This window comes from Rhamphochromis sp. 'chilingali' (genome assembly GCF_963969265.1).
Source record: "Rhamphochromis sp. 'chilingali' genome assembly, chromosome: 11".
NCBI classification, from domain to species: domain Eukaryota; kingdom Metazoa; phylum Chordata; class Actinopteri; order Cichliformes; family Cichlidae; genus Rhamphochromis; species Rhamphochromis sp. 'chilingali'.
In genome coordinates this window covers 17,747,960-17,772,563 of record NC_137938.1, presented here as the reverse complement: position 1 = coordinate 17,772,563, position 24,604 = coordinate 17,747,960, and the positions used below count along the sequence as shown (strand labels likewise).

The following is a 24,604-nucleotide window of genomic DNA, read 5'->3' as shown; positions in this document are numbered from 1 at the left end:
TGATAAAAGGGTTGTGTGAATACTTTGACACGTTCACCAGAACTGCACGAGCTTCTTCTCTCCAGATTTATCTCAGTCGTTCCCCACAAAGCTTAGAACAACCCTTTTACAGCATCCAATTTAAAGACACGTGAAAACAATCATTGCCTTCATCACAGTGCTTCATATCACAGTTCATTACAACAACACGCAACAATTTGCCAGAGGAGTGCTGAGTAACACTAAGGACTTCACATGCCTCTGTACAATGTGAACAAATGCAGGTTTTGCTGTAATTGTGAAAATTGTGGAGTTTAGCACAAAATAGCATAATATTTGCTTCGGTGACGTATCTCAGCAGTCCAAATGTTTTAAAAATCGAATTATTTGCAGACAGTTAGTAATGATATCTGGTGTGTAACGCAAAGCAAAAGAACAGCAAGGCTACAAATCAACACAACACTGGTACGATCAGTAGGATCAAGGCACCACGATGGCACAGGACATTCTAACTGCACGTTTAAACACAACTGCAACGGGGGGGTTGGAGGAGGAGGATTCAGTATGCACAGATCAAGTTTAGCCTCCACTGAACTGAGCTACCCGCCCTGTTGCAGACAGGGTTTTGGCTTTTGGAGGGAGGTGCAGCTCGAGCAGCAATTCCCAGTCCGAAAGACGAAACCCGAACATTCAGGTACAGACCTTCACGAGGCTCTGTTCCTTCGTCTCCATCTTCTGAGAGAGGAATGGAAAAGGAACCGAGCAGAGATGTTAATGGATGGAAGGCCAAAGTGAAAACCCATAAAGCAATGAAAAATCCTTGTACTTTTGAGACTTCTACAACTTCTACCGAAGCGTTCCACCAGCTAATAATAATTATCCCTTTGGTCAGTGACACCAAAACCAAAAAGCTCTTCTTGTGACCCACAAGTTCGGGTCATAAAATAGTAACTTTATCGCTTTAAAATACTGAATATATGAATGCTCAAAATAAATTCAATTAGGTAGACAGTAGCCGTGTAATTTAAATTTAAAAAAGACATCCAGGTGACTTACTTCTGTCTTTGCCTGCGGGTGGAAGCTGTGGGAGTTGCCGACCTCGTCTACTGGACATAGGGGTACTTGTGGGACTGGTCTGGACGGACCCACTACGCGGATGTGCCCTATATGACAAAAAGTAGCAGACAATGGCATGAGACATAAAGTAGGAGCTCGATGTAGGTGTTGCAAAGAAGAGAAAAGCGTACATTTGATCGGAGACGAGCAACATGAAAAGTAAAACTATGTTCTTTAATGGAGAGCCAATACGTGATTTAATGTAGTTAGCTGGGGTCATTCAATTATTTACAATATATGTAAGGTCACATGTAATTTAGTCACTGCCAGACACAGCAGAAATCAATCAGTGATAGAAAACTCGCTGTTGACTTTATCTCCAATATAAAACCAATGCACACAGCGGTGATGTTTTGGCACATGGCATGGAAGTGGAGGGCTACATCGACTGTAGGGAGCTGAGCTGCAATAAAAGATGCCAGGAGTGAATCGCATGTAAAGTCGACTCATCAAGCTGCAGGAGAGAAGAGTTGAAATGCAGAAACAGCAGACCAGTGCGACCATGCGTTCAGACTGTCCCCGCAGGCTTCCAACTCAAAAACAAAAGAAGAAGAGGAAAGAGGACAAAAAAAGTAAAAACAGAATGCCATCCGAGGACAAACGGCATCAGTTGATGTTAGTAATGAAATCAAAGTAAAATGTCGGCCCATCACTGCTATACTCACTCAAGCGTATGAGCAGTGTGTCCCAAATTAAAATTTTTCTTTTTAATAAAAGGAGTCAGCAAGCTAGCTACGGTGTCAGGGTCATCGTGCCCGGGATATGTGTAAAGAAAATACAGCACATCCACTGGTGCTTTTGGAGACAAAACAGAAAGTGGCGTGTGACAGGTGGAGGTCGGTGGAGTGAGGTGAGCTGAGGTGAGGTGAGGCGGGGAAGCGGGGGATTAGGAGGGTGGGAGGTAGGTGAGTGTGATGTGGTATTTTTGGTTTATTCTGGGAGTTAGTCAGGGTCGGGGTGGGTGGGAGCTCATGGGACAGCTTCTGTACGGCTTTAAGCCTGTAAAGGTTTTAGCTGTACAAACATTTAGAAGAGGTAGAGCATCTCTGGAGGCAGAAATATTCTTACAGGTTGATTTAAAGCTCAGTGTGAGAGTACAGCACTTTTAGCTAGGCTGTCTACACGAACCCTAGTTGTAAAACCTCGGTACATGCTGCACATCCCTTGTTAAAAGCAGAATATTAGCCTTGATGTTTCAAATGTGCTTTTCGAGAGTAAGGTTTATTAAGAAAAATAACAAAAAAAAAATCGCCCAAACAAATCTTGAAATACTTATTAATGTTTAAATTTTCTGTTGAAATGATTTCTCCCTCCAGTGAAGCTATGCTTCTGGGAAATGAGTGTACAACTAAAAAGTACTGTCTGCTTCTATGCCACGTTGGCTGGCTCTGATCTCTGATCTGGGTCACACCTCGTCAAGGCAGGTGAGGGGGGGGCGGACCTCCCAGATGGCAGAGAAGGCATGGACCTCATGAGCGAAGAGTCGTGGGGGCGTTCAGTGGAGCGTGAGCGGGACGTGTGGCGCTCTATAGTGGGCCGCTGGTCTGCAGAGCGGGACCTGCTGTGATACTCGTGTCTATCCATGGCTCCGTGGCTCCTACAGAGGTTGTTGAGAGACAGGCAGGCACTCAGTGTGTCTCCAGCAGGGCACGGACAGTAAGGAGGGCAAAGAAATTTTCTGCACCCTCAAAACTCCAAAGGATCATGTGGAATCCTGTATTTTTAATTGGTATAATCAATCTACTACCAATAGCATAGATACTTGTCAGAAGCTAATTGGGTGTTATGTCAAGTGTGCCTGATTTGCAGGTAGTGATCAAAACTACCTAGAGATAAAGACAAAATGAAATGATTCCTAAACTCTTAAAACACACATTATTGTTTATGACTCTCCACATGAGGCTAATTTACTTTATTTAAAGAGCAGACAATATGGACTGTGCTAGGTGGCTCCTGTGTGCTTTGCAGTCCTTGGTGGAACCAGTGACTTAACTGTGAAGTACTCAAGACGTGTGCAATGAACAAGGACTATGTGCTGTCTCTCTGTAGGTGATAGGTGAGCATTCTGTTTGAGCCAGAGTGGGAATGTGAGGGAAAAGTGACTGCACTTGGATTATTTTGTCTGTTATATTCTGCAAAATGCCCAGGCAAAAGAACTTTTGGCACAGTGACAATGAAGGCAGATTCAGATGATCTGAAGAGCTGTAGGGGAAAAAAAACAGGTGAGGTTTCTCAGCTGGGAAAATTACTGACGAGGTACAGAGAGGAAAAAAAAATTTGTACAGAAATTCATTGATCAAGAAATAAATTCACATATTAAAAACAGTGAAGTGAAAAAGGCACCTCAGTCTTGAGAAGCAGAGGGGATTTTAGAGCATGCTGTTTGCTAACCTTTGTATGTATGTTACCAGTTTCGATTCACACACCGTGAGTAATAATATTTTATAGTTTTTGTACTTTCATACAGAACAAAATAGTATTGAAATGAACCGCTGCACACACTGTTTGCTAAAATGCAAGAAATGCAAGAAAACACTATAGATATGTGGGAACGTCTTCAGTCAAACTGGGTTCTAATGATAGCAAATACTTTATAAATAATTTCATTAGATCAGTCCATTTTGTTATTGCCATTCAGTGTCTGTAGTCTTCTCAAGTATGAAATATTGTCCAGTAGAGGAAATGTCCTGATAAAGGCTCATCAGTCAGTGACCTTACACAATCTATACAACAGTCATTTACTCTCATCATCACCGGGTCCCGTTCTCATTACGTGCTACGGCCAAGAATCTTTCAGTGATGTGAGGTTACGTCTGTTCAAGCATCACATTATGTGTAATTCAGTGGACGCAACTGTAACACACAAACTGCTCTGCTCACTAGATTCTCACAGGAATGTTTGTTTTCCTGGCTCGGGAAAGTTGCTGTATTCATTCCTACATGCTGCATACTGTACAGGCTTTGTCCTGCTTTAAGTGCACTCTGGAGGGTTGCACTTAAACTACAGAACCATGAAAAACCTTTTCTGCAGGCAAATCACCCAAAACTAAAACATCTGGCAAAAGGCTCCAACTCCACTAATGCTCTTTGTTGCTAGACTCTTTTTTTCCCTCATCCAAGTGGCTTTTGTGTCTGTATTGTGCCCTCATTTCTTTTCAGGTCTTACTATGCCTGACTGCAGACAGAAACAAACTATCTATATGAAGAGTGGAGGGGAATCAACTGTAGTCCTCTGTTGGCTACTTTCCTTTCTCTGTCAGTTTAGACAAAAGGAAAGACACAGAGAAATAGATGGACAGCTCTTGTTAATGGGTATCTAGGTTATAGGCTTAGCCTGAAGTCGGGCCAAGCCAGGCCTTAGGGAAACTTTGTGACAGTTTTATAAAGTCAGTCGGGCTCTTGGGCTGAGTTCAGAAGACTCATCAGTTTTTTTTTCCTCCTGGAGAGGAGAGAAGTAGCACAAATGTCACGTTATTCCTGACTGGAAGCCAGATGGCAGCAGGCAAAAGACTGAAGCATGGTGCACCAGTGTGGGTCGGGAATTGATGGGTGTCAGTAGGCCTTTCTATAGGTGCTTGAAACAGCCCAGCAATCCATTCAGACCATATAGAAGAAGTCAAAAGGCCACTCTATGGATGACTGTAAGTGCAACTGTCAATAGCATGTTAAATTAAAAAAAATAAAAAAAAGACAACATCAATAATAACAAACACCACTGATCAACATATGGCTGTTTGCATAATGCGCATGGGTACACAATGAGATCAACAAAGGAACAGTCAAGTGCGAGCCAGCACTTACACAGCCGACATCAGCAACACAAATAGCTCTGAGCCTCATCGTACAGAGGCAGTTGTGTAACATAACTGTACAGCCACACAACCTCAGAGCCGTGATGACTCCTTAACAAAAACCGATATCAGGGAGGATATCATTTTCCGTCATCACCTGTACGATCACGGATAAATTAAAGACGGATGAAGAACAACTTCAGGAGACCACAAGACGGCGGGCGCAGCAGCGCGTGTCAGTACCTCTCGTAGTCATAGTCGGAGGAGTAGGCGCCCTCTGAATAGGCACGGGTCATCCTAGTGGAACGCAGTAACCTGACTGCTTCCTCGCGGCAGATCGGATACACACGATGGTTGCGGCTGCCGAGAAAATATCACAGCTGGTCAGCGCTCGATTTTTTAAATTTTGTTTCACCACATGGGGGAGGCAACATGACAAAGAAGCTGGAATTCAGATCTCAAAACTGAATACAAAAGTACACTGATGCGCTGAATGTACCCATACGACTGCAGGGGAAACCACCTCTGCTGGACAAAACTTCACAACCACAAAACACTTATCTATTTAACAGTATGGCCAACAGACGCTCTTTTAGTAAAAAGACAAGAGACAGACTGAACTTCTCCAAAGCCTGCATTCATGCACATGATTTATTCTAGAAGATTTAAATGCTTATATGATAATGAGATGGTGAGAGAGAGCAATGCTGATACTGGATGAAATGTATGGCTATTATCCAATCAACATGATGCACCACGGGAAAGTAAACAGTTCTTTATATATTTAATCTTTGGCAGAAGAAATGTATACTGATACACATACACACAAAACACTCACGGCACTGACATTGAACAGGTCAGCTGAAGTGATTTACACCTCAAATCCACAAACCCATGTGGTTTTTTAAAGCATGCCACGGTGTCAGTGCTATATCTTCAACACCCTAATGGAAGCTTTCCTCAAAAAACAACCCAACAAATAAAATATATAAAAAAATAGGCTTGTGGGTTGGTGCATGGTTGGGGAGGGGGTTTGGCTGGCTGGTAACTAAAGTAGCAAAGGTGGGGCTTCATGCAAGCTCTGGTAAAAGTCTACCTGGGGTCCTTCTGAGGGTCATCAATAGGCTGAGTATGTCTGGTTCGAGGTAGGGTGAGAAAATGGCTGCAACCACATGGAAGGAGGAGAGAAGACAGAGATGGATCTGAGATGTTGAAGAGACAGAAGAGAAGGAGGAAAGGAGAGAAAGACAGCAGATCGGAGACAAAGATCATACAGGCGGACAGCCGGAAGGGGGAGGAAACCGAGGGGAGGTTGTAAAAGAGAGAAGCTCACAGGAGAGAGGTTAATGTACACGATTCAGGGTGGAAAAACTGGTGAGGAAGATGAGAGGTGAGAGAAAGCCGAGAAATCGCACGGCGAGGAGACGACTTCCTCGGCTCTAGTGCACAGACAGATAAAAATGGTACACAGAAGACGCCGGAAGAGAAAAGCACAGTCCGAACCCCTAAACCGGTCCCCTCTGCTCGACCATTAAACTACTTTAGACCGTTTAATAACTACAGATTTTTTTTACATACATCATTTCCCAAGAAAGTCAGAAAACATTAAGTGTTAAGAAAATAAACCAGCAAGGCTCACAGAAAGCTATGAAAGCCATTTTTTACAATATTATAGGATACCTGGGAGAATGCCAAATTCTCTGTGACATTTTCAACTGTTTTCAATAAATAACTGCAAGCTGTTAATTGAAGCAGCTGAAATACACTCAACAGAGCACCGTCCCAGACAATTTAGATAAGTGCATTTTCTGCATCTGACACTGATTTAGCTCCAGCTTCAGAAGTATCAAATAAAGTTAATTGGAAAGGGTGCAGGGTGGGCTGGGGGTGGGAATAGCTCCGACCAGGCGGTGCCAAGGCCACAATTGGACACTTGGAGCAATATTTTCCAAAGCTCACAGAAAATAAGTGCTGATGGAGGATAACTGACCACTCCCCCTTGACCACGTCTTCCATAAAGATAGTGAAATACAGTACATGCAAATCCTGTATAATGTGCTCAGCACTGGCAACATTTCTTTGGCTCCCAATGTTTCCTGCAGAATTTCAGTCTCTCGATTCAAACTTGTGCACTTGTCTTTCAGGAGTGTAGTCTCATCCGAGGCTGGTGCTCATGTGGAATTTTAGCTTGTGCCAATGCTATTTTTAACTCTAAGAATGATGATTTTAATCGGGTATTTCCTGCGCTCGTTAATTCTCACTTTCTTATTTGGAAATAAGGAGTAGATGAAGATTGAGGACACAAGTAGGGGAGAATCCACACTACTGTATCAGGAGGACCCTGAATAAAAAAACAACACAAAAAACCCCCCACTACATCACATTAAAGATGAAAGTGCGGACAAAGAAGAAGAGTTTAAGGCAAAAGGCGTTGTGCTGTGGTGTATGCATACATAAACAGCTCACTGTGTACTTACTCGTCTTGCGCTGGTCAGCATTTACACATTCATGCTTAAATAAGTAGATGCATGTGCTGCACATAAGTGTGAGCTGAAGTGTATGCGTGTGTGTACCGGTCAGGTGTGCAGTTGTCGTCAGACAAACTGTGGTGCTCCACTCTAGCAGAGGAACTGTACTGAGAAGGCCTAAGGTCAAGTGCTTGGTCCAGACTTCTGCTGTGTGACAGAAGTGGACTGATCACCCCTTATGTATGCTACATACTGCCCCCTGCTGTCCAAGAGGCACATGGCCTCATGTTTAACAGAGGCCATGAGAGGAAACGGGAGAGACGCTGCACACCACAGAGGGTTGAGGTGCTATTTTGAAGTAAATATAGCAACATTTGGTGCTACAACCAAAACAGGTGGCGAATTTGAAAGTAACCTGAAACAGCATGCGTTTCAGCTAAACTAGTGAACCTATTTTTTTGTCGATTCCAAAGCATGGAAGCACAACACTACGATGTACAAAAGACCTACCAAAAACTATACATGTCGGGCCTTTGGTGCATTGAGCAACTGGTTACCTGGAGGGTGGGGGAACGCTGGGAGAGCGCGACCGCACCCTGTTTATATCAGCTGACCGAGAGCAGTGGTTAGAAGACATGACCTGCTCGGGGACCGACAGCGTGGAGCTCTGGAAGTCTCTGCCATTTGGCCGGTAGTCTGTGAAAACAACAATGAATAAAGAGAAGCAGGGGGTGGAGAGAGCAGGAGAGAGAGGGTACAGCGTTATTTAAGCGATTCCTTTATTCCCTCACAACACCAGAGATGCTACTTGTATGCTTTTTACTTGCTTTTTACTTGAGTTATTTAACTAACTACATATGGTTAATGAACAATAATGAATGCTGCTTTTGCAGACTTAGTTTGACCACTGTCTGTAATAACTAAGAGGAGTAAAGCAAATCTTGGTCAAACTTTGCAAAGCTAAAAGCCATTCTGCACAGGTGACAGACTCATTTTGATATGCTGAGTCTTTATCGTACAAAAAATGAGGAGTGGGTTTCCATAAAGGTGTAAGTCATCTGCTGTTTTAACACTGTGCATTAAACATGAAAATAGCCTTTCAAAAGAATCTGAAAGATTATAATGAATTTTCACTGGTAGACTGATTAGTCCATTGAACTTGAAAGAGTTCATTAACCGATAATCAGACATGGCTAAGAGCCACGGTTAAGGTCAGTGCTTAGAACTATTAATGTTGATTGATATTCAATAGAGTGTATAGAATATTTAAAATGAGTTAAAGAAAAGCCTGATTCCAAGTTGGAAAAGATGGAAAGGTAAGAAAGAAATGTTGACCTTCACTTTAAAGGAGTCGCATGTTAATAAGATTTTCTTTTGTGTGTCGTAGATAGAATAAAATAGATTTCTTTAAACGTGTCAGGCTAAATGACCCATAGAGTAAATTGTCATATTCTCCAAGCCTACCATTTGTTTATTGACATAAACAAATACAAGCTACAAACATTTGAAAAAAAAAATGACCACAATCCACAATGTCTTCACTCCATTATGATGTAAATTAAATTTTCAAAGGAAAACATTTGTCATTTCTTTAAAAAGATGCTCCACTAGTGAGCTTCCTGCAGCGCAGCAATCAACTTCCATGCAAAGCCAAATTAAATCTATTCTTCCTCCTGACATGTTGCAGATGCAAAGAGGAGATTCTTTGTTGACAATTAATAGGTTTTAACAGGAACTGGCTGCAATGGTGCAGAAAGAGGCAAAAGAGCAGAGGGTTAAAACAACATGAAACATGTTGCACAGATGTAAAAAGTCTTAAAAATGTTCAGTTGTAAGGCCCATTTGTCTTCTACAGTAGCTACTAGTAGCTATAGTAGCTGTACTGTGTGTACTGTATGTTCTCTAAAACAAAAGTAAAATGTTTTCTTCCCCATTTGAACTGTGGAAGCAGATAACGGCAAAAACCGCAGATGAGATGCAGTGGAGCCCGAGCAAAGGGGAGGGAGCAACCAGGGCTGAGTGAAGGGGTATTCCTTTCACTGTGGATGAAGTGAGGGGGTGGGGGTGGCTGGCATTGTGAGAGGCAGTGAGGGGCTGATGAGAATTTTAAAGAGGCTGGAGGAGGATTTCCCTCAGCTGCGGTATCATCGGCAGGCCGGTCTGAATGTCTGTGTGTGTGTGTGTGTGTGTGTGTGTGTGTGTGTGTGTGTGTGTGTGTGTGTGTGTGTGTGTGTGTGTGTGTGTGTGACACGCAGTTTGCTACAGAAACTGTCTATTCTCCTGTTTGTTTTCTCACATTTTTCCACTCGCTTCTTCTGTGTGGTGAGTGATGTGAAACGACCTACAAACAGTGCAGGTAGCTGTTTCCATCAAGCTTAATTGCAAAAAAATATATAGCATGTCCCGTGGTCTTTTTGTGAAAACTGAGAAGGAGAACTAACGATTATATAAAGACAGGCACATGTTGCCCTCAAACGCAACCTTGTGCTTAAAATTTAAAGGAAGCCTTTTTTTAAGCCCTCACTGTCTTTTTCAGCATAATTTTTCTTCCTGGTTATTATTTCATGTGAGCAAATTTCAAGCACTTCTCAGTCTTTTTTTCCCCTTCCCCTGTCTTATTCTCTCTGGCTGTTAGCAGCTCTGTCTCTGCTTTTCTGATGCAGCGTGGGCGTGCTGCTGAAGCCTTAGCAAGGACAGCAACTAGCAGTGCAGAGGCAGACAAAAAAGCCCTCTGCTCCCTAACTGTGCTGCTGCTGTTGTTTGCTGATGGGTTGCAGGATCTTAGCCCGATACTGCGAGATGTGATGACGTGTGTAAGCATCTTTCCGGTGGCGACGTGAGTGAGGTTAGCTAAGTACATTATTAAGAATCGTAATGCAGCTCTGGTGAAATGGAGTGGATTCGATTCACTTACGCCACACAACGATGACCTTCTTAATATGGCCTTGAACTGTTTATTACCTGTTATTACCCCAACGCCGTCTTCACAATCATAGTCTGAGATCTCACTGTCACTTATCCTTTGGGATCCTTTGAGAGAAAGAAACAGACCAAAAAGCAAAGAAGCAGGAAAGAGGAGATAGAGGGGAGAGAGAGAGAAAGAGGTCATTTTCATTCCCTTTTTCATTTATTTAGATGTTTGTTTGTTTGTTTTTTCAAATAATAAGTCACCCCTGCTCTGACTGTAATGCTCACTGGTCAAAGTGAACCCTCCAACTAAAACAAATAATGCAGCATTTCGCCGCTCGATCCCAACAAGAGCAGCCGATCCTTCTTCATCTGAGCCGTGGCACTTTGAAATGGCGCAGTCAATCATTCAGTGCACACGTAAAGGTGGAGACGGGGAGAAGTGATAGGGCCGTGTAGCTCTTTCCTCATCCTTCCCCCGTAGCCTTATCACCCCCACTCCCCACCCAACGCATCCCCACCGCCTTCACCGTTCATTCAACTTAAATCAACTGGACACGTGTGCTTTTTCAGAAATGACAAGTGCTGCACTCTGGCAGTGCCGCTCCCAACCTCTCATCTCAGTTGGCTGAAAACTTTTTACAGCTGTCAGCTCTTTCACTTCACGCTAACACCAACACCCAGAAAATCGTCCTAGTGGGGGAGCGAGCCAGCCTCCCGTGGCTGAAAGAAGCAGCGGAGTGAAGCCGTATGGCATAACGGACTGCAGCGCAGTCCTCTTAAGCGTGTTAGGAGGTATGAGGGCCAAAGACTCTAACAATAGTAAGACAAGGGTCAAAAATATCCTATATAAAGAGTATTGTATATTTCATGCATGCAGATAATCAAATATTATTTTCCTCTTTTTATTTTTTTGAGTAAATATGCCAACTGTGTTAGAGGATTAGGCCAGTAAATAAGAAGTATCACAAAAGCAACACAGTCGCCTGCCGTTCTCAAGAAGATATTCACAATGAAGACACACAAACACAAGCAAAAGCAGAATGGGCAGAGTGTGCCAATGGTAATCTGTGCAACTGTTAAGAGGAAAATATTCATAATAGGCCAAATAACAAACAGTATACATGACAGAGGAGAGGCAGGTGGTCATAGGCCAATTATGTCTGTCAGGAGGGGCGGACAGCTCGGGTTTTAATAACATCACATTAGGACTGAATACAGATTGGCAGAATCTGGTTTTGGGTTACAGGGTGGGGGTTGTGAGGCAGTTAACAGGTGAACACACAGAGAAGGAGAGACCACTGTGTCCTAAATCTCCCCGTTTCCCCACAGCGTCTGTGGTTCTGCTGCTCTGTGTGGATAAGGAACGAGCGGTGTAAAATATACACCAAACCTCCGCACAGAAATCCACGTAAGGCAGCAGAAGCGTCAGCTGTTAAGGGGGAGGGGGGAAAGGGGTGGAGAATTGGGGCACAAGGGTGTGTGTTTAAAGAGGAGGAGGACGACACTCAGATGCTCCATAAAGCTGCAATGTCTGGCAGGGCAAAGGTCTTTACCTGAGTTGTGTGAATAAGAGCCTTTGTCTGTAAAAGCAGAAGCAGTAAGGTAGATGTGACATGGACAACAGAAACAAAATATGCAGAAATAACAACGGCCGTAAAGGCCTCGATGACCTGAAGCAGCAACAGAAAAGGCCAGCAGGCAAACAGCATGGGCACTGATCAGATAAATATATATGGCTCCTTGTTTGTTGAAACAACTACAAAAATCAGAAAGCTACCTATTGTTGTTTTCATTTATCTCAGTGCTAAAATTTAGATTTCTGAGTGTTCGGTGCCATGAGTCTGTCGCCACAGATATATTTGTATGATGGCAAGCTTCAAGTAATAAAAAAGGAATATAAGGAAACGCGCATGAAGACAAGCTACAAAACGCACACGAGTAAAAACCTCCATTGACTCTTTCTCTGATAGCTGCAGATTTCTCTCTCTTATCATGCCACAGCTGGTATAAATGTGTTTTTGCACTTAAGGCCACATTATTAGCTGCTGTCATTGCTTCACCTGTCTCATTGGTAGTGTGTGGCAGGGTGTGAGGAGGTGCATACGTAGCAAGGGCAGAGAACCATCAGTGACAGTAGAGTACATTAAACACTCTGATATTGTGCAGGGTGCAAATGAATTACCGTAATTGTCGGGCTATAAGCCGCTACTTTTTGCACAAGCTTTGAACCCTGCGGCTTTTAGTCAGGTGCGGCTTTTCTATGGATTTTCCATGATTTTTGTGATATCGTAAGACGATTTGTTTTGTTTGTTCCGCTGTTGTACGGCACTACGTTGCCTGGCGGAAGGATCGAGGTTCAAGAGTGGTATGTTAGTCACATGTCCGTCCGCCAGGCAACGTAGTGCCGTACGAAGTAGCGCGAAAAACAAACTTCAAAGTAGCGCTACGCATTCAGCGGGAGGCGTGGATGACGAGCGGCGATAAACTTGCGAAAAGCAAGTTATGCCCAACTCCACCGGTGGATTCTGACAGCGTGGAAAAGTGCGAAAACATCCACGATCACCAACGGATTTTGAAGGGCTGGACTGCTGCATGATGGTGAGGAGGACACCGCCACGGCCCTTCTGAGGGTGTTCGACTCTGACACTGACAACGAGGATTTCTTTGGTTTTGAAAGTGACAACGAAGGAGAGAAGCGGAGAGTGGATGACGAAGCCATCCTGAGCCTGTTCGTTTCCGACATTGGAGAAGAGGACTTTGGTGGTTTTAGAGCGCAGGAAGAAGAGAAAGATGGTGAATGACTGACTTTTCTTCTCCGTGTCACTTCACCTGAGCCTAAAAGGTAGTCCGAATCTATTTTTCTGGTGTGCTGTAGGTTACTGTTATGTACTACATGTGCAAATATGTACCCATAACTTGTTTTTCAAAATATTAATAAAAGGGGTGTGTCTCCAAACAGCCATCTCTTTCCTGACAATTCCCTTTGTGCATATTCTCTTACATATGATAAGTCAACATTGAAACACCTGCGGCTTTTAGTCAGGTGCGGCTAATGTATGTACAAAACAGGATTTTCCCCTGATTTTAGCTTTTGCGGCTAATATTCAGGTGCGCTTTGTAGTCCGGGAAATACGGTAGATAAAAAACAAACGTGTTTTTTAATCTTTCATTTATCGTAACCTTGCTTGAGTGTAAAGCTCGGAAAGCAATGTTTAAGTCAAGCATGAGTCATTAAAACAAAGACTCCCTGTCTCTCACTCAAAGTAAGGATTATTAATTTAACCCATGTAATGGACTGATAGTCGGTATCAGCAGATACCCGAAGCCAATGTATCTGCATTGGTATTAGAAAATCAGCTGACCTGCTTCCATCTCACACTGTGAATGAATGTCACATGTCTTTACATTACAGCAGGTAAAATGTTTTTCCTACAGGATGCCCACCTTCTGACTCTTATAGTCACTTTCAGCACATTTTGGGGCCATTTGAGCGACAGAGGTGTTACTCACTCTGCAGCCGCCGCGTTGGACTCTCTCCGTGGAGCTGCCGGCGCTGTGCGTTCGGGGAGGCACGTGGGAGTGGGATAGATGACACGTCGTGTGTTTGTAGCTTGTACCAGTGTGGCTCGTCATCGAGAAGAGCCGTCTCCAGCTCAATCAGGATCTGGCAGAAGTAAAAGGCCCAAGTAAATTTTCTCTCCTTAAAAAAATGGCTTCACTCCAAATGTTTTAAGCTCACATATTTTTTTTCTCACTGATGGAATCAGGGCAAAGTAAAACATGCTAGCTTTTACAGAAAATGTAAATCCCCAAAAAAGCCCTTTCTGTCACTCACACGCGAACAGAAAAAAAGAAAGTTCCTGATCCATGATAGGCAAGGACTGGACCACCCAACACTTTGTGATGGCCAGCAGCTTTCTTAAAGGCTTGACACCATTCAAGAGGATAAGCTGAGATACTGTTACTGAGTGTCTCTGTGAGGGCTTGGGTTTGGTTTTCTCACCTCTCCCAGGAATTCGCTCTCCTCCTCCCTCACCCTGGCTTGGTCCCACAATGTGATCTCCAGCATACGTTCCCGAAACTCCCGCCGGTGCACCGGCGAGTACATAAAGGTCTGGTTCCATTTGGGCTCTAAGGATTTCTTTACTGTTTTTGTTCTCCTCTTGCTTTTGTCACTGGAGGAACAATAATTCAAACTGTTTTTATTTACAATCATGATAGGGAAGAGCCACGAATACAACAAATCCATCACACGACACAGCACAGAGCACAGCACCACAGCATGCAGCTGCAGGGAACGACATGGCAAAGTGAACGTGCTAACTGCTTCTTAACGTCCATTTTCTGCATTCCTCATCAATACATAAGAATAAATTACTTAATAAGAAAATAAGAGCATAATTATGAAATAAACCTCACATCAATGCCTCCCATAAATTGACCTTAGTGCATAATCTTTTTTTAGTGTCTTTCTACCATCGGGGAAATTATGCCCTGAAATAGAGGAACTGTTTCTACTCTTACCTTCTGTCAGGGAGGAAGTAGATTTTGACGTAAGGGTTCCTGGGCCGGCCGTCTTCCCTGGGTGGCAGGTCTTTGGCACCCAGGATGGTGACGATTAGCTGATGGCCCACTTTGTCATACCACAGTTTGACCTGGGGGAGGGGGGAGAGCAGAGGCAGCCTGCTGAGAGACAGCTCAGGGCCAGCACAAATGAGAGCACATAAAGGGAATAATGCAGGAGAAGACAACTTCATCGAGTCCTCACATATGCATCTATATCCTTTTGTTGAGTTCAACACCTTTTCAATCAGTATAAGCCTCAGTGCGGGGTCTTCTCCTGTATTTACCCTTTAGGAAAAAGGAGGAGGGTATCCAATTGCTAGGATGTCATTTTCATAAACTAAAACTATATCAATGTTAAAATGGTGTGATAATGATTTTTAAAGATGCAAAAACTCTCCTTTTCGTGTTCTAATTTAATCCTTATGTTTCTTTTTTTAAATCTATAGTATTCAAGTGTGTCTGATTACAGTTTTTTAAATGGAACTGACCTTTACAGCTGGAGTGAATTGTAGTGAAATGCTAAAGGCAACATGCTCTAAAATTAACACTGTCCCACCATCTACCTATATGATGGCATCTCTAATAGGGTCCTCCCAAGTATTCAGTGGGGATCGATAACGAGAAATCAGTCATGCTGCTGCAATAGGAATCAAACAGTTCACGCTAAAAGAAAAGTATGGACTCCAGGAGAAAAAACTTAGAAGAAATAAAAGGCCAGCTGAAGCCTTAAAAGAAATCAGATGAAATGAGAAGTAAGACTTCTAAGTTCTGGTCCATACTTCATTCAGAATATGATTATGGATAGGGGTCTGCACTGTTTAAGAGGACTCGCCGTTCATGCAGCAATGCAGGAAAGAGCATTCAAGACAAGTCGAAACAGACAGCAGGGGGCTCATGGGAAAAACAAATTGTACCAAGTAATCTCTAGCCCACCAAAATGCCACATACTGCAAAATATGAATTCAAATGTAGAGTAAGATTCACCATAAAAACTAGCAACAATAAGTAAAACACCTAAATATATACTACTGAGTCTGATGTACAGTGTGTCCAATACAGCCAACTAACAAGTAAGCAGTTTACTGAAACATGCTGGCTTTAACAACATTAATGTAGACACACACATAAACCTGAACGATTCATATGTTTGATCTGGAAAACACGCAGTGCACCCTTTCCTCTGCATGCTCTGTTACACACACCAACAATATTACCGACACATAGGATATGATGCTTAGATCTCGCTTAAGCAAAACAACACAACAGTGAAATAAATATCTAAGGTTTAACACAGGAATATTAACCCTCAGGCTATCTAAATCAATAATGACCATAAAACAGAAACCACAGAAAAGACAGAGTGATATTAAAGCAGGCAGCTTGTAGCAAAGAGAAGCCTTCCAGGCTTCGCTCTGTTTGGAGTTATTATTTGGGAGGTACAATTTGCTTATTCGTTAAATCTGGTATCTGTAATGGGGGAAATGCAGTTTTGGCTTTGGCTTTCCAAAGAGGATGGTGAACTCAGTATCTTTTCACTGCAACATGAAACCACACAGCCATCAGCTCAGATCTGCTAATTAGCATCACTTCAACTCGCACATGGGGGAGCCCTTCTGTGTATGCGTGCAGGGTTAGAGTTATCGAGGCCTGGGTTCACGTCACACTGAAGCAGGAGAAAAAAGAAAAAACAGAGATCTTTGTCCTAGAAAGATTGACAGAGACACCGACCAGCATTGCCATAGACACAATACTAAACTACTGTTTCAATTAGGTCAATCACTGAAGTCAGTCCAAAGACATCAGGCAATGCAAGAGCGTCTCTTAAAATAAGCTCCGATTAGTCGAGCATGCACTACTTGGGGATAATGATGTGTATGGGTTACAATGAGCTATAAGAACTCTAATCATAAGAATGATACCAAGAAATCAAATCAAGGAAAATGACACAATGCACTGCACTAAGAGGGAAACTCAAAGCTGCCATTTCCCCAGGAATGCATTTTCCAAAGTATGGAAACAGAAAAAAAGGCCAGTCAACAGTCAATGAGCAAAAAAAACCAAACAGAGTTTGTGCCCTTCACACAGGGCCCATTACCTGGACCCTAGGGGCAAAAGGCGGTGTTCTTCTACTAAGGCTTTGGCTCTGGATAAGCATAAATTAAACAGCAAAAGAAAAAAAAGAAAGAAAAGAAAATGCAATAAACCAAAACCACAAAACACAACAACTCACAATACACCCAAAACACAACAACAGAAATTTGTCATTTAGATGAAAGAATTAAGCCAGCAGGTTTTGTATTTTTTAAATTTCTGCTTTCTCAAAGATTACTCATCCCTGAGCTGCTCTGCCCTGTTCTGCATAGGTCCTCGGAGAAAATTATCAGCGGCTCACAATTAGATCTTTTTGTCTTTTAGACCTTTTTCTCCTCCGCCTCAAAGCTTGCGTCACAGTGACGTTAAACACGATTGTTATCCACAGACGATGCTTGATACAGACAGCTCCTTACTGTGTAGAATTACTCATCAAGGTCTTGCAAGGTTTATCCAGTGAGCTGAACTGTTTTAGTGATTAGTCCACTGCGAACTTCAAGGTCGGCCCTCTCATGAAAATCCAGAACTTTAAGCAGCGAGTGGATGAAAAGGCTGCGTAGGATATGTTTTAGTGGTGACCAAATACTCTATGAGGCTCTCATAAATATTGAAAGAGCAGGAAAAGCACATTCTTGAATCCTAAATTTAAGATTTGATTTATCTCATTTTAATGCAGCCTTTTTACCAAATTTACCCCAGGAGGGTTTTTATACTGGATAATGAACAACACACAACGTAATCTGATCTACAGTCCTGTGCTGGCTTGGTGATGGGCCAGCTGAACAGGCTGAGTGAGTTTGCTGAGTCTGACAACGTTTAACAAGGGTTTGAATTAAGATTTAAACTAAAAAAAAAGAAAATAATTGGTTGCATAATGAATCTGCAATGGGAAAATTATACTTACTAGCTCATCTATGATCTCAAAAGCAATTAAATCCTCTCTAACAATCCAATCCTCTTCCCGGCTTTTACATGTAGCCCATATGTGGAGCTGAGCTCACTTACTGAGAGCTGTCCTGACAGGTACTGGGGGGCGTCCCTCAGCATGCTGGGACTCATAGGAGAAGTGACAGAGATGGAAGGACGGTCCATCTTCTGAGACTCGAAAGAACTCGAACCTGGCAGGGCACAGACGACACAGTCAGATAATCCACCCATCTGTTTGCTGTTTGTAGTTTTTGCGCCGCACAGGGAGAAAACTGGAGATTGTAGCAAGAACATACAAAGAAAGGAAACGCAAAAAGAGCACAAAAATCTTGCCATGTGGGGGAAGATAAAAAGGCAGGGTGACAAACGCAATCTGCGCCAAACAGACATTTCCTTCACTTGGTGTTTCTGGGATGATTAATAGGATCAAACGGCACACTGTCAAACCCACGGAAAAAATGTTGACAGAACTCACTTGATTCCAGTTGTGAGTGTGTGCTGTCTGGTATCCTTGGAATATCTCTGAAAAAAAAGCAAAAAAGAAAGTGAAAGAGTGTGAGAAGCAGGAGAGAAGGAGGGGGATGGAGCGGATCAATTTAAGCTAATACCAAATGCACTGCGCTTTAATGACCGTAAGCACCACATTAGTCTTCATTCACCCAACGGCCCCCTCAATGGCACAAAGCAGGTCAGACCTAGGAATCGACAAAGCAAAGGTGCCTCTGTCTTTCAAAAGCAATCGGAGTGTAGAGGATAAACAATGTGACGGGCTTTCAAGTTTTTTGCCGGCCGGCATTCTTTGGTGCCTTATGAGGCCAGAAATGGCAGAGCCGGAGCCAGAGGGAGGGAGGAACAGATGCTGAATAAACAGCTCGGCACAGCTCCTTCGCAAACACATTCTGAGCTATGTTCCCTTCAGATTCAGTCTCCACATTCCAAAAATATGAAGCTATTCTGAGTCACAGAGGCAGCTATGTGGCACAAACCTACAGATCTTGGCACTGTAATAGTTTTACAGCGAAATCAAATCAAATAGGTAAGAGATGTTGGTACAATCTAAAGTGTGATTCTTTGAAATACTGACTAATGCTAAAGTCCAGATTTATGCATGGTTTGCACCAACGTGAGAGTGAAGCAGGGACAAGTCTTTTATTGTTGTAGCTGGTATTTTGCATTTAGGAGTTTAGGAAGACAAAATACTGAAAGTATTTAAATGAAACTACCGGTATATGAGTCACTAAGATTAGAGTAACAACATATCCTACAGAGTCCTGTAAATTCTGCATTGGTCAAAGCGGGAGAATGAATGCTCATACAAGTAGGTTTGTTTATACACTTAATATAGATTTAATATAACCTAAACTTTATGCTTTACATTTCACACAGATTTTCCCATAATAATAACTGCAGAGAGTACTGCAAAGTCTGTTTGTGTGTCCTCAGCCACACATACAGAGCTCTCCAACATCACTCCAAATATTTTTCATATCACGTCTGTTTCATAAAATACTGAAATGTCTGTCAAAATCCATCTATAAATGTGAATTGTGTGTCTCAGAGCTGTCTGTGTGTCCCATTCTATCCTTTGTTTTTAAAGAAATACTTGAAGCATGCATTTCCACACACAGCACAACAGGAGCAGAAGTTATACTCTGCTTCTCATCTGACTGGCTGTTAGACACAGATTCCAGGTATATGCAGTGGAGGTATGTGTAATAAAGCAGCCCCTCTCTAGATGAATCCCACTCTTGATCTGAGATGTCAGGATTCATCTAGAGCAGGGACGTCAAACTCATTTTACATCGTGAGCCACATACAGCCCAGTTTGAACTTAAGCGGGCCAGACCAGTAAAAACTCCCCTTCTGTCAGCGTGAAGAAGTTTAGCCACACATGGAAATGTTTAGACATCTTAATAGAAGAAAAAAGAACTTCAACAGTAAATCTTCATTTTTCCACATGATAAAGAAATGTTGCTGAAGGAAATTGATTTTTTTTTTAACTTTGGACCCACTATAAAACACAGAAACTTGTACTGGAGATAGGGAAAGGTTCAGGATATTTTTTGTTTATTTATTACTTGGTACCTTTTGGTGTAGTGTGAATGACCATGACCATTGAAGCACAGAATCTATTCCTTCCTTCACATTTACCAAGGCCATCCAGTGGGCTGGAAGGGAGTCTTTGGCCCCCAGGCCATATGTTTGACACCCCTGAACCAGATAATTGCTTCTCCCATCACTGAGACCTCACCCTGTTCTGAGTACCGGTATGTATCAAAAAAAGAGTTTTTTTCTTATAGTGCCTCTCCTTGGTCTGAATTATCGTCCTGCACCATATTTAGTTTTATCATTAAACACACAATTCCTTTTCTGGGGGTCACAAACTATCCCAGCATATAGTGGGAAAAAGGTCGATGCCCTTGACAGATCCTAGTCCTGGCTTCGCTTAATTAAAAATTACATTTTCAAATCACAATTTTAACACATCTAGTGAACTCGTCTGCTTCAGTATGCTTATTGTGTTGCATGGAAAAGTAACACAATTGCAGCGCAAATTCTCACCCATGCCTAACACCTTGGTTAGTGTGAGCGAGAGCATCCTGTTGCTTATTAACACCAAAATCACCAAAGTTGTGTTGTGAAGAACAATGTGTGTCTGCATGTGTGACACTGGTTGCGAGATCTTACCCTATAGGCCGCGAGACCACCAGCTCCACCTGCGGCTCCGGCTTGGATTCTAGTATGATATTGTAAACTTCTTTAAATGTGGCTCCTTGTAAAAGCTTCCCGTTCCACTCCAGCACCTGATCTCCTGCAAAAACACCAGAGATGCTCAGCATCACGTGGAAGATCTTAATCCTTTCTGCTCACACTGTCGTCACAGCTGAATTTTGCCAGTTTAATTTCTTCATAAATGTGTGCATGTGTTTTTCAATACCTGGTCTTAGGTGTCCAACAGTGTCTGCTAGACTTCCTTTCCTCACTTTAGTGATGAAAGCACAAAGTCTACCAGATTCTGTCATCTTGCCTCCCACCACCTGTAGAAACAGAGAGGTGACTGCGCTGGTACTAAAATGCATTTGTGAAACAAAAGTCGAGCTATGTCATAATAACTGTAGATTTAATGCAGCGCATTAGCATGCAAGCCCTGCAGCTCATAGAAAAACATGGACTTATTTTCTCAAAGCATTCTGTTGATGTTATGGCTTCAGTTTTTGCCTGTGAGGTTTGAAACCACAAGAAATACACTGGAAGGGAGAAGGTCAGTGTTAAAAGTCTAAATCTTTTCAGAAACTGTCCAGGACTGTGCTTTGTTCCCCGTGGAAAAACTCCGGTGCTGTACCGTGGTTCTGTAACAGTGCAAGGCCGTGGGCTAGAGCTGTACTGTACAGTCCTGAGCTGCTGTACTCCACTCTCCTCGGCTTACACTGGCATCATACAAATAAAAATCCCCTCTTAATGGCAGCTGAATGCCAACATACAAAGGAGCTTAGGGAAGTCTGCTAAATGAAATGGCTTTATGTAACAGGCAGGAGATAGAGAGAGGGAGGCTTGCAGATGAAGAGAGCATAAGAGAGAGAAAGAGATGGGCAGTGAGGGCGAGGCTGGCAACCTGACTGATGGACTGACTGGCTGGATTGTGGAGCTGGGTGGCTGCTGCTGAGCGGACAGAAATGCACAGAAGCACTGAGCAGACACAAACATGCCATTTCAGGAGGCTCATTTAATCAGTAATGATTTTTTTCCCCATCTTGCCGCTCTCGCTTCTTTCTCCAGCGGCTGCTGCCATGCTCCTGTGGACATTCGGCCGCTCTCTTATTTTTTTAAGGGTACGCACCACCGACAGAATTACACAACAGTGAAGGATAAAACAAAACTACTATCTATATAAAAATAAGTATATGCTTTTTGAATAGATGGAGACACTGAAAGGGAAACTGACTTAGCAATCAATAAAGAATTTGATCAATAAGAAGCAGGCAGCACTAAAACTATGAGAAAAAGACACACAGAGAGCAAAGAATGTAAATTTACATTAGAACGTGATGGTACTGTATAATGCACAAACAGGGAATAACTGCAGGGACAATACTGGGAGGTTCTGCTCCGACTTGTTTCCTCCGAGCAGCTGAATTCTGTTCACTGAAGTAGCTCAGTATGAATGAGTTCAGAAGATTAGAGAGCCCAGTATCAAACAACACTTATTAATATTCATCAGGAATATAATGGCTATTAATAGTGACTCGTACTACTGTATGATGTAACAACAGAAAGCTGTGAAGAAACCTAAAAAAAAAGGCACAAAATTTTTAACCTTCCACCTAAATGCCACATCTAACACTGATCCTTTTGACTGAACCCTACTGGGTAAAATGTTAAAGTCACTGTGCTAAATATGCATATTTTAACAGGATATTCTAATGGCAGTTCAACATGAGTGTGTGCAGTGCAAATGACGCCCACACAGGCTGCAAGCTCACCTTCAGACCGAGCAGAGCACCTGAGTCTCGAGGCACACTTCCATCTTTCATGCGCTTGTTGAGCAAAATGCGCCCTATTAGGCGATCCCCATCTTTGGACGGCTGCCACGTCACTGGGTGCTACAAGGTCAGAGCAACAACACACCTTTTGTTTAACAAGTCATCCATTTTAGTTCGATCACTTCAGACCAAAGCAGACAACAAAACAGTGAAAGGAGGGCGTGAAGGGAGCACTTTATTTGTTCACTTGGGGGAAGAATGTTCACACAAACTTGGATAGCTCAGTAATTTAAACTCCAGGTGATGCAGTTTTATCTGTTAGGCCAAAAGCGTTCAAAGGAAAATCTGAAATTTCTCCAAGTAACACACAGCTCATTTACTGTCTCACAGAGTTTGTGTGAACCTGCTGGTGTGAGGGTGGAGTTAAGCTTCATGCAGCGCCCCATGCAGAGTAAAGCAAGCAGCCTCAACACTCCTCCTAAAACCAGCTCTTCAAACGGGAGCAGGAAGACCAGAGTGTGACTCTGGTGCTTTGCTACACACAAACACACGACCACCATCAAGTGGAGTAGTGAGGGGAAAAGCAGATAGTGAAAAAAAAAAGAGGGAGGGGGGTAGACGTGATACAGATGAAGTAGATCCTAGGGTGCCACATTAGAGATCAAAAAGGATGAAAAACAGACAGCACAGAATAAAGCTATGAGACACAGGGTGATATCACAGATGCAGCAGTGGAAGGGAAAAAAGAAAAACAAATGTTTTTTTGGTGCAAAACTAATCCAATCTTCCCTGTTTGTGTGTGTGTTTGTGTCTTTTTTTTCTATAGAAGTGAGTGGAAAATTGGGCAGAGGGGACAGGATCTGTCTGGACTGGGTGCTGTGGGGTAGGGCAGCAGAGTGAGAGGGGACGGGCCCGAGTAAGGGTGTTCCTACTACACTAAACAGGACCGCTGCAGAGCAAGAACACAACATACGGAGGAAAAAAAACGAGCATGCAACTAGGAGAGACCCACATTCCTGAGTGCCATGACAAACAGAGAGGTTGTGTGTCAATGCCCAAGTCTTTTACAGCTACTGTAAAGAGGTGTAGTTTCTATTTGGGGAGCAATACAGCAAGTACAAGTAGCAAGCAAAGAGGGTGTCCCCAAATGACTTTTATTTTTAAGGCAACACCGAGGTGGAGCCAAAAGTAACCGAACCAAAAACAATAAATCAATTTTTTTAAAAATCGCAAGAGAAATCAATTTATACAACGTTAAATAAAATCCATAAAACAGACATCTCACCTATTTACACTTGGTGACAGAGAGCAAACAAAGACTGGATGGGTAAGGTCATAAATAATAATCATAACAAAAAAAAAGAAAAAAAAAAGCAGGCTAGATTGTCTCAGTACCTTCTCACTATGGCTATGCTCCTCGTTTAGCGTAGTGCTACTGCACGTATCAACTCCCGAGTCTTTAACCTGCGGTTCACACCATGCCAAGTCCTCTTCAAATGAGTGTCCCCCAAAGCGCACCATTTTCTTTTGCCTCTCAGATAAGGTGTGTGTCGCCTCGGACATAAATGCCTGCTCAATAGTTTTTCTTTTTCCCCTTTGACTGTCCCCTACAGGTGTGGGATAAAAAACAGAAAGAAAAAACAGAAAAAACAACATGCAAAGGTGTAAATAAAACAAAGGAAACATGAAATGACAAAAAGACTCCGGGAGGACAGGGGACGGGGGAGAGAAGAGAGAGAGACAGAAAGAGAGGGAAGGAGAGAGAGAGTGAGAGAGAGAGGTGGGCTTAAGGGGGCGGGTGGTAGGGAGGGAGGGTCAACGCAGGGCTCCACATGTCTCACCAAAGACAGTGGGGAAGCCTCACTGCTATGCCATGACGCATGGTCCCACCAATGGCCATCCAAATCTCCTGTAAGGTGGGAGGGAGGGCATATACACACGAGAGAGGACATCGAGAGGGACAAGTGAGGACGCCACAAAGTACAGACATTAACGCGCGCACACACCCACACAGAGAACTCGAAATAAGACATCCAGTCATTCACATTCCAACACACACACACACACACACACGCAAACACACGAGTGCTCACATGCTCCCATAATTCAGCAAGAGAGATAACCGCTCCTAAAATCCCTGCAGAGAAGGAAAAGACGCAGATGGATTGAGTTTAGCACTGCACAGTTAAGAAAACTAAACAAGACGCAAGCCATGGCTGAAGTCAAAAGCACAATCTGAAGCTTCAAATCCTTTAAAGGTATTACATGTGTTCCA

The 24,604-nt window shown here is 42.9% G+C and overlaps 1 protein-coding gene across 7 annotated transcripts in view; it reads right to left on the bottom strand.

The window, feature by feature from the left end:
* Positions 1 to 24,604, bottom strand: part of rims2a (regulating synaptic membrane exocytosis 2a) — a 155,511-nt gene that overhangs the window by 45,771 nt on the left and 85,136 nt on the right. For 3 of the 7 annotated variants that reach the window (XM_080895923.1, XM_080895924.1, XM_080895925.1), the window contains 14 exons: positions 23,725 to 23,936; positions 22,330 to 22,449; positions 20,787 to 20,886; positions 20,537 to 20,660; positions 18,324 to 18,370; positions 17,927 to 18,039; positions 14,789 to 14,919; positions 14,268 to 14,460; positions 13,775 to 13,928; positions 11,818 to 11,844; positions 10,316 to 10,384; positions 7,912 to 8,050; positions 2,507 to 2,692; positions 1,036 to 1,142 (listed from right to left, as the gene is read on the bottom strand). In XM_080895923.1, coding sequence (XP_080752049.1) covers positions 1,036 to 1,142; positions 2,507 to 2,692; positions 7,912 to 8,050; positions 10,316 to 10,384; positions 11,818 to 11,844; positions 13,775 to 13,928; positions 14,268 to 14,460; positions 14,789 to 14,919; positions 17,927 to 18,039; positions 18,324 to 18,370; positions 20,537 to 20,660; positions 20,787 to 20,886; positions 22,330 to 22,449; positions 23,725 to 23,936 — 1,722 coding nt within the window. Of the gene's footprint in view, positions 1 to 1,035; positions 1,143 to 2,506; positions 2,693 to 5,129; positions 5,247 to 7,911; positions 8,051 to 10,315; positions 10,385 to 11,817; positions 11,845 to 13,774; positions 13,929 to 14,267; positions 14,461 to 14,788; positions 14,920 to 16,925; positions 16,974 to 17,926; positions 18,040 to 18,323; positions 18,371 to 20,536; positions 20,661 to 20,786; positions 20,887 to 22,329; positions 22,450 to 23,724; positions 23,937 to 24,604 lie in introns of those variants that run through there. The other 4 variants (XM_080895930.1, XM_080895926.1, XM_080895927.1 and 1 more) reach the window with 4 other exon arrangements.